At 41.6% G+C, this 17,928-nt stretch overlaps 1 protein-coding gene across 1 annotated transcript in view; it reads right to left on the bottom strand.

The window, feature by feature from the left end:
• Positions 1–17,928, bottom strand: part of LOC102041347 (sodium channel protein type 5 subunit alpha-like) — a 217,310-nt gene that overhangs the window by 115,020 nt on the left and 84,362 nt on the right. Inside the window, exons 9-12 of the mRNA XM_031059735.1 lie at positions 9,743–9,884; positions 7,902–8,099; positions 4,073–4,246; positions 1,246–1,650 (exon numbers count right to left, since the gene is read on the bottom strand). Of these exons, the coding sequence (XP_030915595.1) occupies positions 1,246–1,650; positions 4,073–4,246; positions 7,902–8,099; positions 9,743–9,884 (919 nt within the window). The remainder of the gene's footprint in view (positions 1–1,245; positions 1,651–4,072; positions 4,247–7,901; positions 8,100–9,742; positions 9,885–17,928) is intronic.

The raw sequence follows: 17,928 nt of genomic DNA, 5'->3' as shown, positions 1-17,928 counted from the left end.
ATGTGAACATCAGAAAAAGCAGCAACAGTCTCAAAACTGTCAACAAAACAGATAATTCTCACACCAACCAGTTTCCCACACGTAGCCTGGCCCCTTCTCTCATGGGTGGTGTGAGAGTCTATTTGCAGAACTACAGGGAATGCCCAGATAGGTGAGGAAAAAAATTCAGTCCAAACCTTGAAAGGAATAAAGCTGCTTGGCTCCAGAGACAAAAACTGCTTCTCAATTTACTGATAATCTGACACCACAGCTGGGATCCATCACACTCACCTTTCTCTTTAGGAGATACCTTGGCTAATACATGTTAAAATCACATTTGCTTTTTTTTCCCCCCACCAACATAACCCAGTTTTGGCACATTGTTACTCTGAGTGGGCTTTATCTCACCTAATGTAAGACTTGTGGTTAAAGTGAACGGAAAAAGGCACTTCCAAGGAGAGAGATTATTCTGGTCTGGTTTTGATCCCTAAAATGAAATTAATCCTGCCCACACTAAGTGTAGTAATGACCTCCATCATTTTAAAGACTGTTGAAAGTGATGAGCTTCAATGCAGATTATCTACATGAGAAAAGATAAATTCCCACTATCTCAAACTAGCAACCTGTCCAGATTGCTCTGCCTGTGTAGCAGCTAAAACACCATCTCATGGTGTTTCTCTGCAACAAAGATGCTGGCAATCTGCAAAAGGGCTGAAATCTGTTGATCATCTGGTCATATTTCCTGGGTGTTATTTGAACTGGATGCTAAACCCTTCTGGGAACTACCTTTGGACTGAAGGAACAGCCCTCCTCAAGTAACCCAAGAGAAGAGCAGAGGTCAGATGAAAACAAGGACCAACCAGCAAGAGAAAACACAGTTTCAAGATGGCAAGATTCATGGAATAATTTCAAAACCATAATTTTCTATCCACCAGACAATGTCAGGTATTCAAAAGTCAAAAGAAATCAAGTTTAAAACTGTCCTTTCAAGAAAAGAAAGTCTCTGTCAAACTCAAGATTTAGGTATTTGGCTCCTGACAGCTCTGAAGAGAAAATCTCACCAGAAGGCACAAACCTCCCTGATGAGGCACTAGACACACATTTCTCAGTGAATTTTAAGTTGTTGTCTTCCCACCCTGTCTGGAATGGTGGGTCTGGGTTTCTCACCATAGACTCCACGTGGTGTAAATAAATTACAGCAATCTCCAACAACATTTAGAAGGAAACGAGAGCGCGAATCACATACAAAAGTTATAAAGTACTCACCAGGTCGCCTGTCCCAGGTTTTTCCATAATAACTGGGGGGAGCAGTAACCCTGCAGGAGAAGTAGGGTCTGGGTGGAGTGCCCCGGTGCCTCCTCCTCCTATCAGGGAAACCACACCATTGCAATCCACTGAGCTGTTCCTTTTGCCCGTCTGGGTGTAGTTGGGAGTAGTAGGGTGAGAACTATGGCTCACTTGACTTTGCACGCTTGGACGCCTCCCAGATCTTGGAATTAAGAGGGAGCCCCGGTGGCTTTCATTTTCCCCAGCGATGCTGATCTCATCATCGGCAAAATCTGTCTCGGAGCAAGTGTCTCTGCCACGGAGTCGGAAACTGAAAACGCTTCCGTGGCTCGTTCTGCGCTTCACCAAGTTTGCACTGGGACCATAACTAATGCCAAGGAGAGTCTGGAAACCCCCAGAAAGGAAAAAGGGGAAAGAGAAACAACATTTTGCAACACGTTTTTCAGGAGCGAGGAAGTTCTGGGGGAGAGCAGTGAGTTCCATTTTAAACCAAGCGCTTCAGAGAAAGAGAGACTTAATTACAGGTACTCAGGCTCCTCAAAGTTAAGAGGTTGGACAGCCATTCCTAGCCTTTAGGTATTTGTCTGACACTTGGCAATTAAAGATGTACTGAAATAGGAAGGGTCAAGGTGGCATTCAGCTCACAGCGTGATACTTCCTTTGCTTCTACTCCCCCCCATGGGACAAGTGCCAGAGGACCTGGGAAGGCAGCACAAGGAGTGGAACACAGGAGCAGGGAAGGGGGATCCAGCTCCAATCTACTCCATTATCACACATCTTCATAACAGCCAGGGAAGGAACAGTGCAGTGGGAGAAGAATAGATAAAGAAATAGGGCAGGAAATGAACTGCAGGGAAAATGAGAAGAAGAGGGAAGAAGAAGAAGCAGAATACGACGGAAGAAGGTGATAAAAGAAAAAGAAAAAAAAAAACAAACAAAAAAACAAACCAAGAGCAAGAAGAGGGATATGGTTTATTAGTTTGTAAAATGATTATCTCAGTGCACATGGCTGCTTAAGGGCTAGGTAACCTCAGTACACAGCAATCTCCCTCACTTAAATATCAGCCTTGACGATCCACTCTGACGTCAGTTAGTGAGACTGCAACTCTGCCAGAGCATCAGCAAGATGTAGCCAAGGACTAAACACACCTAAAATCCGGCAGAGCAAAAAGGATCTTCAGAAAACGTGTGAGGAATTCAAGTCTATCCCTTTCTCTTCTCTCTAAAGAGGAAATTACTGGAGTAAGAGCATTTAGGCAGAACATATTTTTGAATTTATGCCTGCACAGAATTTCCAGCTTCTTCAGAACTTTCCCATGAGCCAAGTATCTTTGAAGAGAGGTCAGATTGCCACAGCACCCACAAACCAGACAAATCAAATGAAGCCTGATTTCATTCTGTGTTGTAGCTTACACCACTGAGTTATGTAATGATGCTATTTAGTGACACTGGTACATGGAGGAGTACAAAACCCAGGCTCTTTCTCACTAAAAACAACCCTTTTGGATTGCTACCAAATTTCAGCTGGTCAGAAATCCATGCCTGGGTTTCCATGGCACGGTCATTGAGACTGATTTCTGATGGCAACACTCTTCCAGTTGCTAAGATAGCATCTGAATGATGACTCAGCCTTATTCCCTCCAACCATGCCAGACACAGCCTTGCAGAGAAGATTTACTATAAGCTTTGAAATGTGTCTCCCATGCTTCTCATGCATATATGACATCCAGGGGCGAAAAGTGAAAACAAGGAATATTAATCTGAGAAATAAACTGAAAATGCACAGCTCCAATCCACGGTGCTTCTGGCACGTGGTGTCCTGAAACCCATCCAGAATGAAGCTAAAGAGCAATTCTGGGTTTAGAAAAGGTGCAATTTGTTACACAACCCTCTTGACCAATGAGACAGCAACACAAACAATTGGATTAAAAATGCATATCATCTACAGAAATCCAGCTCTGGGTAAATTTTTTGAGCTGGGGAGTCATTAATTGGTCACATTTACTTACACCACTTACATGTTTTTTATGAGCTTTTTATGGCTGCCAAGTATCCCTAAATTCACTGACAACAAAATAGAAAAGGACTTAGCCCATTACATGGCTATTCAAAACAACAAAACAAACTGATTTAAACTTTGCCCTCAGTTAAACAAAGACAAATTATCTGGAGCTATTTATGATCCCTTGATACATACAGCATGGGCAGATTCATATTCATGCATGTCAGGAACATTTACATAAAACCTTATTTAATAACACTGTCACTCTGTTTTTCTTCCCTGCAATAGAAAGTAGAAACAAGTGCCACAAAGTTTTGACTTGGAGGCAACTAGCAAAAGAATATAAAAATGTTAATAATGTCTTTGTATAATATTTAAAAAGCCCTCAGAGACAAGTTTCCTCCTTTTCTCCTCCTCTCTTTTATTTTTAAGCCTTGTAGGTTTCCACTAAGATATTTTTTTATCTCTAGTAGGCATAGGAGAGATATAATCAGATGAATGAAAGAAAATAAACCAGATTGAGGGTAATCTTGAGGCAAAAAAAAAAAAAGGAAACAAATTGAAAAAAACAGGTTTATAAAAATGTTTAATGGGCATTTTAAATTCATTTAAAAAATAAAGTGGTAATACGTTTCCTTCCACCGTTCTAGCACAGACTGTATGCTGTATCTGCTATGTTAATATCAGTTAAGATATTAAATACCTGCTTCTTCTAAAAGTTTCAGTTTAAATTGCCTTGCTCAGAGCCTGGCCTGTCCAGGAAAGTACAGTGTGGAACAAGTGATGTTTCAGACCATGGCTTACCATCCTCCTTTGACCATCATCATAGTCACACTTGGGATTCCTTTGGTCTTCCCCATATTCATCTCCCCCCAAAGATTTCTTTTTCTTCCTCTTATTTCTTCTCTCTTTTGCACTTTTAGGTGACATTTCCAATGAACTGAGTGACATTGAATCAATTCCTTTAGCTGCTAGTGCCTAAAACAGAAGATTGTAGAAGGTATAAATATTGTTATTTCAGGATTTCAGTGAAAACTACTACAGCTCAGAAATTACTTTTCATTTTAAATTTTAAGGTTGTATAGGAGAGATATTAAAAATTTTGGGAGATAAGTAATCAAAAAACTTAGCAATGGCTGCATAAAAGGATGGTTTTTATGTGGAGCTCCCACACAAGACTGTTTGACATATCATGAAGGAACAGCCTGTGTGCACACACCACGCACACATCTCTGGACTAACACTTCTGGTGCCCGGCAAAGAAAAATCTCAAGCTGGGGAAGCTCAGATTAAAGCCCCCCTGGATCTCAGCCCCTTGAAGGGCTGGACAGGGGGGCAGCCCAGCTGGCTGCTGGGATTTTCCCTCCCTGCACAGAGGGATGCCAGGAGCAGCAGGCAGCTCAGCTGGCACGTTTCTGTAAACACTTATCCCCATCACAGCGCAGGCAGCTGCGACCAGAGATGCAAAGAAAGAGCCATGGGCTTAACTGGAGATAAGGTGGCCTTCGCTGTGCCATGCACTTGCATGCTGTGCTGGCTATCAGCTGGGATCTCTGCAGGAACAGGCTGATAACACACCAGCTGCTGAGAGCCCTGCAGAAGCCCAATTTTGAAGCCTGAGCACCAAAACCACAGCACTGGGAGCAAATGAGCAGCCAGGAGGGAGGATCAATAGGAGCTGGGGGAGCTGGAGCCCTGTCCCCAGCACAGGCAGGAGGAATGAGGGGACTCTGGGAACAAGGATCAGGTTTGGAAGTGTTGGAGGACCAGTGGTGCTCACATCAGTGGCCTGGAGACCAGCCCAATGCAGAGCCCCCAGCTGAAACACCTGAAGAGAGAGAAATGTTAAGAAAAAGCCTCTCCCAGTTCCCCAGAACAGGAGAAACAGATGAATCCTCAGTGCTATTGTCTGTAAGCCACTAGAATCAAACAGGCAATCATCTCTCCACTGCAAAATACTCCCTTCCTCCCACAGGCATCAGTCCAAGGAAAGTGAAGGCACTTAACAGCCGTGTAAAGAATCAATCATGTATTTCAAGGAGTAGCGGTGGCTCTATCAAGCTGAGAGCACAACAAAACTTAATTCCTGTGGGAAATATCTTTCATAAGCAAGCTGCTTAGAGCAGAGAGGAGGAGGGCTCAGACACTGGTCTAGGTTGTTTTGGTTGGTTTGTTGTTTGGTTTTTTTTTGAGTCAATTGATTTAATTGCTATGCTGAAGTGCTTTCTCTTCATAAAGATTTGGCAAGTCTTTTGGTGTTAAGCTCAGATTTAGGAATGTGTTAGACCAATTGTATAAATTGACTGATAGTCCCCAAGCAGGTCTATCAATTATATTTCTTCTCCCTTTACACTGCACATTATAAAAGCTGGCCTGAACAGTTTTGGTTTTCCTTTTTGATTGCTGTCATATTTTGTTGATCTAGAAAATACTGTAGGTTTTGCTACTAAGCATGCTGCACTCATACTGCAAAATAAGCTAATTTTTAGTTTCTTATAATTTTCTTACCTATTGCTTGAATTGTTTCTGTGCTCAATACCTCCCTCAGATATCGAAAAAGGATTTGGACTGAATTGTTCCTCATGGCATGGAGGGCCATAGACTCACAGTACAGCTTGTGTTGGAAGGGAGCTTAGAGTCCATCCAACCTCCCTGCCATGGGCAGGGACACTTTACCAGTTTCCTCAGTCCAGCCTGGGCTTGAGGATGTCCCCATGTCCTGCCTATCTACCTGTTCTGTTGGGGTTCCTGTGGCTGGACCATGTCTCTTGAGGCAAGAACTTACCGGTACAGTGAGAAAGTCAAAACTGAAATCTTGATTGAGGTTTGGAGAACCAGATTAAAATCGAGTAGCTCTGAGGTGAGATATCTCAGCAGGACATCTGAAAGCTCCATGGTGCAGCCACCCAATTCATTTTCCTGAGCCTCTCCTTCCAAATGTCTAAGAGATGCCAAGTGTTGATTTGCAGAATTACTGGACTTCATTAGTGAACATCATGGACTGAAATCACTCCACTCCTGAACTTCCTTCCCATAAAACTAGGATAATACTCCAGGAATATTGCAAATACAAAGGAACATTTTTGAAGCACATGGAGTCTGAGCAGTGGCAAGAGGCCCTGAAAAACCTTGGAGGATATTAGTCACATCCTCTTCCAAGCAGGCTTTGACTGCCTGAGCTGGGAAGTCTGCTCAAGCTGCCTTAAGGCAACACAACAAATGATGAGAAAGCAAAGAGCTGCTCTTGAGTCATGTGCTGTCCACCCTTTGCACTGAACAGGGCACAGGGAAGATGAAAAATAGTTGGCTGAAGAAAGGACTCTATTATAAAGCATATAAACAAATGGGAAAAATTCAGATTTTCAGGGGCAACTTTGTTTTTTAACACACTATGCTTTCTGGGCTTAATGTTCCTTTTCTTTGTGTACACACAGGCTTAATTGAAATCAAAGCCTTCAAAATGAAATTCTTAAATATCTTTAATTATAGTTGGGGCTACCAAAGTTGACTGTTATTAGGAAGAGCTCAGCTGGAGTCAATACACATGAAAATTTGTACAAAATAGGTACGAGCTGGAGCTCGGCTTGTTCCCTTAGGTTATGGCAGAGTTACTCTGTTCAAAGTGGCTGTATATGGACTAAATTGCATTTACCTATTACTTAAACTATCAAAGAGGATCTTTAAAAGGACTTAAATGATTCATAAGCCACTACTAGCACTTTGTCAAGAGTGAATTGCATTTTCTATTTTCTTTCCAAGGATTTAAATGGGCTTTGGATTAGGCCCTGAAGCCATATGTACCCAAAAGAAAATTATGTATATTAGTTTATATTGTGTTTCAAGGATTTATTTCTCTGAACTACAGTGCTACGTGTTATTTCAGACTAATTTTCTTATTGTCTTCTTGTTCACAGCACCCAAAATGTTCTTTTCTGCTGTTTAAGAAAAGCTTTCTACCCCACACAAACCACATGCAAATTAAATACTGTTATTAAGGCTATAAGGCTACATCCACCATTTGGCCTCCCTGGTTTGTTTAAATTTATGACATAACATTAAATCCATACCTTTTGCGTAATTTGGAGATCTTAACCTCAAGATCTGCCTGTTTTCTTTTCCAGGAATGAAGCTGTATGTGCTTCAAAGAGGTTTATCTACACCTTTACCTTCCTGATCAAAAAATTGGATATTTACAGCAGGTGGAGCAAGACAGTGAGGCAAACAATGTGTGCTAAAGGGCTGGTGGAAGGACGTCCAGCTGGGGCTCTGGCTGAGCTACCAACACAGCTGGGTTGTGCTCAAATGCAGATGTAGTTTTGCCATCATTAAAACATCTCACATGCCAAACTATATTAATGTTCTCTGCTAGCATATGTGGCAGGGTTAAACCAGTACAGTTCTGGATATGTAAACCCCAAATGGTCCCACTCCTAACAGGGAGAACTATAATTTTTCTTTCACAAAAAAAAAAAAAAAAATTGCAATAACTTCGTCCAGTACAATAAACATTAAGTTGCTTTCATGAAAACTCTTACTTTGGTTATCACACAAACGTAAAATAAAGAGGATATGAATCCCAAGGTAACATTTGTTCAAGTCACCACAGGCTAATCATGTCACATAGTTCACTGACCTCCTGCTCTTTCTTCAACATCTCCATGGCTTCCCGAAACTTTCTTTCCTTCTCCTCTGTTTCAGCAATAGTGGCTTGGTTCTGCTCCTCATATGCCATGGCCACAACAGCCAGAATCAGGTTGATCAGGTAAAACGAGCCCAGGAAGATGACCAGCATGAAAAAAAGCATGTAGATCTTCCCAGCAGATCTAAGAGTCTGTACGTGCAAAAGTAAAATTAACTCTGCTTTATCATGTTTTTAAAAAGAAAAAAAAAACAAATAAAGAAAAGAAGGGGTTTCTTTCAAAATTAGATTTATATTATAATTGAGTTCAGCCTTTGTTAATAGTTCAAACAGAAAGCCTTTGATGAGAAATGACAACCACATACAAGGAAATAATCTCCTCACCAATAAATTTTTATACCTTAATCAAAAATTGTGTGCTTTGCAGTGAATTAATTTCTAAAAGAATAATGTTTTCAATGCTTTCCTCCTGTATCAAATATCTCTGCTGGTTTTCTTTTAGAATAGATATTAGAGTCAGTTGCAGTGAAAAATTCCCCCACAGTTCAATCTGGTTTTACCTAGTGTGTAGAAAGAAACCATCCAAGTGGGATTGATGTTGGATCCCTACAGATGTCTACAACCCAGGTCCTTTTTCAGGGGAAAAAATACATGTTTAGGGTGCAACTCAACCAAATATCATTGAGACATCTGTGTCAAGATGAGAAAAACCAAACCTTGGGCTTGGTTGAATGTATCCCCTGGTTCTTCACCAGATTTATTGGCATAACTGGAATTTAGGGGGACAGTTTATGTGTAACAGATATGTAACAGATATGTCCCATGCTCAGAGAGATGATACTACTGACAGAAAACACTGTGTGATAGTATAAGGTCAAATAATGAAATGGAGTGATGTTCATCCTTATTTGCCATGACAGTTTCTGTCCTCCAGAGTTGTACACGTAGCTCTTTGCCAAGCAAGTGAATACAGCTGTTTAAAGAATCTTCAGTTTCGTTGTTTTACATTTTCCTGAAGTGAAATTGCATAACTGGCTGTATGTGAAGCTGAAATCCCCCAAATCTTCAGTGATATTTACCTCAGTACCTTCAGAGTGGTTCTGTTAAAGTTAGCCCCTATTTCCATATCATCACCTTCCAGTTTTGGCAGGTTTGAGATGCAGCAGCAAATCGTCAGTGGCTTCATGGACAGAGAATGTAATTCAGTACCAAACTGGCATGTGTAGTTCTTTGGGGTTTGCACACATTTCAGGAAGTGCATGCTGAAATGAGCGTTCACTCAGAGACCACCCTGCATGTGACTGTGAGCTGAGTGTCCATAATGAAGAGCTTGCAGCAGAGAGAACTGAAATGCATCATGTAGTTTTGCCATTTTCAATGAAATTTTGAATTTGTGTTCGTCACCACGCCTTGCAAAACCAGAGATCACAAGAACACAAGTGCTTCTCTGGCCTTTTCTTGAGCTGGACTCAAAATATTAACTTCTGTTACACCATCCACCGAAAAATCACCAAGTGGTGATGTGGTGATCTTCCTTAAGTGATGAACTTCATTTAGACCCAGGTGAATTAGGGTCTTTCTCTCAGTACTACTTTTTCTCAATTTCCTTAAATACCTGGCCTAATGTCATTGGACATCATCACCCTTCAGAAAATAAATTAATTATTAGAACTGATTGTCCTTCTCCAGAACATCTGATTATCCTTCTCTAGAACATACACAAAGCACAGCTTACCTAACAACCAGCAACTCTTTCTTTCTTTAACTATTGTATATGCCACTGTAAGATGATGTCTTTATTTTTATTTTTTAACAGTAATAAAATGACCTCATACCTGTTGGTAAAGACGTTCCCAGTAATCTTGAGTCATAAGACGGAACAAGGAGAGAAAGGCCCAGCCAAAAGTATCAAAGCTTGTGTAACCATGGTCAGGATTTTCCCCAGCCTTCAGACATATATATCCCTCAGGGCACGTGCTGCAAAACATCAAATACAATCTGTGAGATGCATCTTAGATGGCTCCAACATGGAGAAACTGATTTCCAGGGAAACACATCCAGTGCCCTTGGTTAAGAGCACAGGTCATCCATGGTAAACTCCTTCACTGTGTAAAACCAGGTGATGCTACTTCACAATATCCAAGGTCTTGGCAACCTTATTTTTTCTTTGAAAGGATAAACAGGAAAATAGAAACCTTAGCACGAGCTGCAATGGCAAATAATCACCTAGCATTTCACAAATTTTGAATAGACTGGAATTAGGTGCTTATAAATTATTTCTCCCAGCACTTATTCCTAATTAAGATTCAAAAACCTGGTGTCTCCTGTTACAGTAGCAGGTAACACTGTGATGGTGAACCTGCTCTTTTCGTTACACAGTCTGACACTGGCTGGGCATCACAGCCTGTGCTATTGGAGCACCTTCCTGATTGCTTCCTCTGCCTGACCTCACTCACCCCCAAAAGGATTAAATGTTTAATCTAAGAAACCCAGCCCTTTGTTCCACTCACCGCCACAGTCTGGGGTCATGACATTTTTTCTATTTCTGCCAGGAAATGCTTTCCTTGTGTGTCTTGTGGATTACTGTATTAAATGGCATGCAGATAGCATGAATTTCACTGGCTCTCATTAACCTTTGAGGCTCCTTACAAGTAATTTTCAAGCCCCACATGCCAGAAGAGATAAAAAGTGCTCTCAGTGGTACTGTGTAAGCACTGAACTGCATCATCAAGTGAAACACAAGGTGGAAGAGATCCTGGGTTGTTCCAGCCTCTCTCTCAGAACAGATTAATCAAAAATCCCCACAGCTCTTGCACATCAGAAGCCACTTTCCCAAAAAAATAAGGTATGACCCATTAGAAACTGAAGACATAGAAATATGCAAAAGCTTTATTCTGCATGTATCCTAGGAAGAGAATATGAGATCAAGTGTCCTGGAGCCTTATGGTATTTGGGAATTTTTTAGGTGAGAACTATATAATATCTGGAGAAGCAGATCTCAGCAGAATGTGCTCTACCTGTTCTCCTAATCCTTCAGATAGAGATGAACAATTCCCTGCAAATTCCAGCTGCCACAAGTGGGGACGGCTGGAACATCAGGGATTTTGGACATGTCACCAGTCATGTAGATTGTATAGCTTTAAGCTCCGTTTTCTCCCAGAAAAATATCTTAGAGTTTCTCAATCACTGCTACTTTCTTACAAAAGCAGAATATTGCCAGAAATTGAAATGCAAAGCAGAAATACAAATAAAGTAAACAAATTTTTAGGATTCCAGAAAAAAAAAAAGATCCCCAAGAAAGCAGAGTGTGTGTCAGTGTGAAAACCAATGTTCTTTTTCTTTAAAAACTATAATTTTTTTACAGATAGAAAATAAATTTTACAGTACAGGAAAACAACCTCTATTGCATGTCAAAATGAGAATATGTTTTTACAAATCTATGTTGTCTGCCACCACCATTAGACATTCAACAGCACTTTTAGAATCTTAATTTAATATCAGTAGTGAATCACAAATTTTAAAGTAAGTCTGCTTTGAATGCTGATAAAAGGAGTGCTGAAGCATTGCAAAATTGTGCAGATCCTTGTTTACAGTAGTTTTCAGAAAAAGCAATAAAAAATGAACAGCTGATGTTTAGTGAATTAAATGTTACACAAAAGTGGGGGTATAATAAGTGATTCTGTCACCTTAGGTAGAGCCAAGTTAGCTTATACCAGTTGAGAATGCAGATAATAACAATTATATCTCACAAAGAAAGAAAAATAGTCACTCCTAATTTTTTCCCTTCTAGTCTAGAAATGCCTCCTTCTAGATCTGTCCTATTTTGACTACCTATTTTTCTCCTAATAAGAGCCACATTCCAATAAAAAATCCAGTAACATTACTGAGTAAGGACATAATAAAATGCAGAAGTCTTGTATTCTTCCCCTAAAATATGTAGATGCACAATGAATGTCTCTTGTATACCCATGTCCTTTTTTGAGGCAGAATTTTCACTAAACCTCCTCTCTCCCAAAGGCAGCATCTGCTGTCACTCTGCTGCAGAGATGTGAGATTTCTGCCTCTGATCTGCTGCAGCAAAGAGCCTTCACTGCCTGTGATGTGACACTCAGCTGCTCAGGAGCTCTGAGAAATGGATTCTCCAGGCTCCTGAGAAGGAAATTCCCTCTGCTGGCTGCAAGACATCCTGTCTACACAAGACACGAACATTTCTGTAAGGCTGATTGTTTCTGCAAGGCTGATTATTTCTGCCACGGGAAAATGACTTCTCTCACACACTGGGTGTGGTTGGAAACTTTGGGATCATGTCCAGAGGTGCAGAGTCCTTTCCTTCATCTCTCCCTAAAGAGACATTCTGAGTGGCTCCATTGATCTGGTCTCCTTGTTCTTATTTTAACATTATTGCTGATGGCTAAACAACCCAATGCAGCTGAGAGAAACTTTGCTGGTGGTTACTTTAAAGGTGGACTTCAGCCTAGGCAGGGCAGTCATTTGGAAATCAGGCTTCTTCTAGAATAAGTTGCCTAAAATCTTAGGCAAAATGGAAATTTTGCCATTAATATAAATTTTTGAGAAGGGTGAGATTTTCCTCTGAATCACAATTAGTAGGGAGAATTTCCTCTTAATCTCTTCACCCTTTTGAGCAAGAATCTGGGAGAAAGGGGACATTAGGAGGGTTGGGATGCATTTTCATAGGAATTTCTTAGCATGTATTAGAGGATAAAAAGTCACTCAGGTTCACTGCCAATGCTGCTCTCTAGGGAAATTTGTGATGAAGAAGAATTTTTGAGCAAGTGCTCAAAGCACTTTACTTTGCTTGGGAATCTGTAGGACATAGAGATGTAACCCCTCTGACTGTGAAAGTGAGCAGTAGTACCTCAGAGGAACATTTTATATATTTATATTTATATATTTTTACACTAACAATACAGTTAGTATTATACACATATAATACAATTTTTAAATTTTTCATTCTGTTCTTATGGGTCATTTTCCACTGTCTGACCCCACAGTGAAGGGTTTAACCCCAGCTGGCAGCCAAACCCCACAGAGCTGCTCACTCAGCCCAGCCCCAGTGGGATGGGAGACAAAACTGGATGAGTAACAACGAGAAATCTCATATGCTGAGATAAAGACAGCTTAATAGGACAGAAAAGAAAGAAAATAATCACAATATGAATAATTACAATAATAAAAGAATTGAACTACACAAGTGATGCTCAGTGCAACTGTTCACCCCTTGCTGACCACTGCCCAGCCAGTTCCCAAGCAGTGTCCCCCAGCCAGCTTTCCCCCACTGTTTGTATACTGAATGTATGGTCTGGAATGTCCCTCTGGCCAGCTGGGCTCAGCTGTCCTGGCTGTGTCCCCTCCCAGCTCCTTGTGCCCCCCAGCCTCCTCACTGGCAGAGCACGACGAGCTGAGAAGTCTTTCACTTAGTGGAAGCACTTCTTAGCAACAAGTGAAAACATCAGTGTGTTACCAACATCATTCTGATCCTAAACCCAAAACACAGCACTGTAGCAGCCATGAGGAAGAAAATTAACTCCATCCCAGCTGAAACCTGGAAAACACACTTCTCTAATATTTTTTTTCAGCTTTAAGAGCATTCAAACAAGGTGCTGCAGCATGAAAAGCACGAACCCCAGCCCAAAAATGTTGTTAATGTTAGCTTACACCCTTATTATGGCAACCAGACCCTTGAGACAGAATTTCCTACTTGTCAACTCCTTATTCCTACTCACCCTCTTTCGTGGCCAACAGAGAGATAACCCACAGGGTATGGGAACGTGTTAAAAACACTGAGAGGAAAACAAAAAGCTGCTTCCCAGAAAAACACTACAGAAATTTAGGTGTAAGGCTCTCACATGAGAATATTACTCTGCAACTGACACCATTTCCTCTGAGGATTTTTTTAAGGAGCCTCAAGATTTTACTGAACCGTCCTCCATGTATGACATTAAGCTTACCCCCTCTGAATTTTTTAGCAAACTCTTCAGCTTCTTTTACCTCAGGGAAGCATTTGAGAGGATTGTACTCTCCTCTGATGTGCAACAAAAACAACCTCCATAAATATACCATCCTCCACAGGAGTGTCACAGGATGCTGTTCAATTGATCACAATAAAATTAGTGTCATTGATTCAGAAAAGTTAAAAGCAGCAGCCTACCTACCTATCCATCAGGCTGTAATCACCACTGCAAGCTGGCATTGGTACAGGAAATTAAAGGACATAAGAAACAGCTTTGGTTTAAATAACACAGGCTGGGAATGCCAGAGAGCTGTAGCTGAGGGGCATAATTACAAAATGCTCTGTCTCAAGAGTTTAATCTAGGCAAGCCAAGCAACCTGCTGATCCAGGCTACAGTGGCCAATAGGGTTGGGCAATAAAGGAAGATTTGTAAAACATCCGTGCACTGGATTGTAACATCCAGATCCTGAAAATACAGGGAGGGTTTTCTACGTGCTACCAGGAGGCAACATCAGTGACATCTGTGAGGTGGGGGCTGCACTTTCCTTGGGTTCAGGTTGCAAAGGGACACTCTGGGACACTACAGAAGCAGTGAAGCACATACCACAGACACAGCAAAAATTAAATAAACAAACCCCTATTTTGGTAAGAGTCCCTTAGTGTCCCTGCTTAGGTCACACCTTAAGCCTAAGAATGCAGAAATCAAGCTGAAAAGTTTATAGCTGATGTCTTTGACATGTGGATAGCTCCTGGGGAGTGGGAATCACCCTGGTGGATGAAAATGGAACCCCCAAGGTGGGGTTTGAAAGCCTGGCAGCCTTTGAAGGACAGACAATGTCCATGGCCTCCATGGCTGGTTGAGGGGCACAGTAGAGTCTTCCTCAAACTGCCTCCTCAAAAGAGAGGCTTAGATTTCCTTTAGACCACAGGCCTGAGTATTTTCCCTGCACTTTCCAAATTTTCTCCTTTCCCTGGACTCTAAGGGAGGAGACAGCAGTCAAAGTAGAAGATCATACTGTGGCTTAGAGATCCTTAGAATAACATTTGCTCTTACCCAAAAAAAATTAAACTACCCATTCTAAAACAGGAAAATATTTTAAAAAATGAATGTTGTAAGGGTAACTGGGCATGTAGGACAAAGGGGCCAAAAGCCAGCAGCACTTCAGCCAAAGCCATTGATGTCAGTGGGTGCTTGATGTGCTTGAAAGTCACAGATTTTTCTCCTTCCCCTGCTCTTTCTTGTCTTGTAATATTAAAGACTAATCACAGTTAGAGTGTCTGACTTACAATTCCTCACTAATTACCATCTAAAAGCCAAAATCTGACTTGAAGTGCCATGGTTTGTCTTGGATAGATCTGACCAGGAGCTCCCAGCAGCTCTCGCTCCAAGCATCCAAATGGACAGAGAGAATTTGAATGACATTTTTAAAAGCAAGGGAAGGGGTGCCAATTGTCTGAAACGATGGAAGTGCAAGCAAATTGAACCATATGCTGCACGGAAATGGAGAAAAAAAAAAGTGATGATGACAAAGACGAGAAGAAATGCTCAGAGTAAAGAGCAGTATCAACCAAGAGTTGAAACTGCAGCAGAAAAGAGAAGGAGGTGCCCATGAGCAGGCTTGCTCACAGGCTCAGAGCTGACCTGTGCATGCTGCTGACTGGAATCCAGGAAAGGTTTCAGCCTCCCCCACTGGCTGCTGGCTCAGGCAGATGGAGAAGCCCTGGGTTCAGCCTGCAACATGTGAGCGCAGAGGGACACAACTCCCTCTCCTGCCTTCCTCAGGCTCCACGCTGCTGCCAGGCAAGCAAGATCTTATTTCTTCTGACTCAATCCAGTGGCCAGACAGTGGAGCTTCTGTCTAACCCACCAAACAAAATGTAGGGCAATAATTTATCATCATAAACATAACAGTGGATTAGTGCCTAATGAAGGCTGTAGCCTCTAGTAAGTCTGCTCCTCTCATGTGGCTGATGAGCTTATTACAGCTTGGACTAAGAGGTAATATTACCCCTCCTTAAGAATTGAGTGGATTTGGGTTTAATCCCTACTGGTGCTGTTTGACCAGAGACATGATCTTCCAAACATACCACTGATCCCTAGGAATGGGGACTGTTATTGTTCCTGAACTTGTATCATTCTCAAGTCATGCCCATGGCCCCTGTAGCACTTTTCAGATGTCACACTTGCTTTCTGTTTGTTGAGGTTTTCTCACCATGAGCAGACCATCCTCACTCTCCTGTCACTGTAACCAGCTCAGAGTAAATGGAAAAGCTTATGAGATTTACATCAGTATCTAGGTAAATACATTTAAGGTGTGCTGCATAGCCTGAAGGTTTGAAACAAATTCACTAATATTGCTCGATAATCTGGGATGTAATTACCTTTTTAGCTCTAGTAGTTTAAGCAACACAGTTCTTGCCAAAATACCCTTGCTTTGGTGACATTTGAAGAGGACACACTTGGAAATTGTGTTCCCTTCTTCACTTTACAGGTTCTTCCACCTGTGAGCCCAGCTGTACCACATCAGGCTGCATTTGGTGAGGGTAGTGCACACACCAATCCCATAAAGCACATGACAAAGCTCCCAGTATCCCATTTCCTGGAATGGACCCATCCTGCAGCAAGTTAAACACTGGCAGACCATCACCTGCCTGATGAAGCTGGGTAGTCCTGACAGGACTTGCAACCAGGACTTTCTCCTGAGCTGAAGATTTTCTCTCTTCTCCAAAAGTTACTTCTTATTTCTATTGTACTCTGTTCCTTGTAAGCACAAAACAAATTCTTGCAGTACATCAACGGGGAAAATGCAGTCAAATAAACAAAATGAAAAGCAACAAAAAAGTTCTGTCTGATTAAATGAAGAAAATTCAAACTTCAGGTATTGCTGTTGCTCCCCAGGGGTGTCTATGTGCAACACCTCTGCCCCACTCATCCATGGACTGCACCTCTGAAATGCCAAACCTCCAAGTCAAGAGAGTTCTTCTCAACCTATTTGTCCAGCATCCAGCACAATATGGCCTGAACCTAGGACTTTCTTGTAGAAAACAATAACAACAACAACAGCAATAATAATAATAACACAGATATGAGTTAAGGCAACTTAGAGCTGCAATGGTCCTAATTGCCAGCGGCAGAAAAACAGAGTCAGCTGTGTGCACCTTGCCCTGGTGCAGCTCCCCAGTTTCTGGTGCAGCTGGGGCTGTGTTGCTGGATGCTGTTTGACCTGTTCTGGCTCTTTGACATTTTTCCAGGCTCTCCCCTGCCAAGTTCTGGGTGAGAGCTGCAGTAGCACTGGTGGAAGCAGCCGATAGCAGCTCTCCTCCTCAGCACGGAGCATGTTTCTTCTCTACCCTTCAGGGCTGTGATAAGCCTTTACAAGGGACTTTAAATCACTGCCTGGAGGATGCATAAAGGCAAAGGAATGTTATACTACAGCTCAGAGAGATCAAAGTGCTGCATGGCTGTACGCGTAGTGAGCGTGCTGACGGGAGGGTGATGGGGAGAAACTGCCACAAAAACTCTGCTTTTGGTGTTCATGGAAACTATGCAAACAGGCATCTGATGCAATTTTACATGACGGTATTAATTACCTTAGTAAAAGGCCACAACACAGAAGAAAACAAATGTTTGTTTTGTTGGGTTTTTTTGTGTTTTTGTTTTTTTTCTGATAATGCCTTAGAAAGAGTTAGGACTGACACAAAGACTTTGAGGAGCACTACAACACATGGCCATTCCTTCATCCCTGATATGCAATGAGCTCAGTGACAGAATTCACCAAACCACAGAGAATCTTGCCCCACAGTGTACATGATTTTAATGTATCCTGTTAAGAAAAATCAAGGTCATAGTAAGAATAAAGGTAGCTAAAGTTTCTATAGCAACAATTACTAGGATGCAGTTGCCAAAGGTGCTTTCTTGTTGTTCCTGAAGTAGATTTACTGGCTGCTTTTTCCTTTTTGTTCACTAGTTTATTTGGTAATATCAGTACAGACATGATGCAAATGTGCTTTCATTGTCAGGATGATTTTGTAGACTATTCCTGCCCATGA

Source organism: Geospiza fortis, unplaced genomic scaffold, assembly GCF_000277835.1.
Source record: "Geospiza fortis unplaced genomic scaffold, GeoFor_1.0 scaffold182, whole genome shotgun sequence".
Lineage (NCBI taxonomy): Eukaryota > Metazoa > Chordata > Aves > Passeriformes > Thraupidae > Geospiza > Geospiza fortis.
This window is presented reverse-complemented; position numbering and strand designations above follow the sequence as displayed.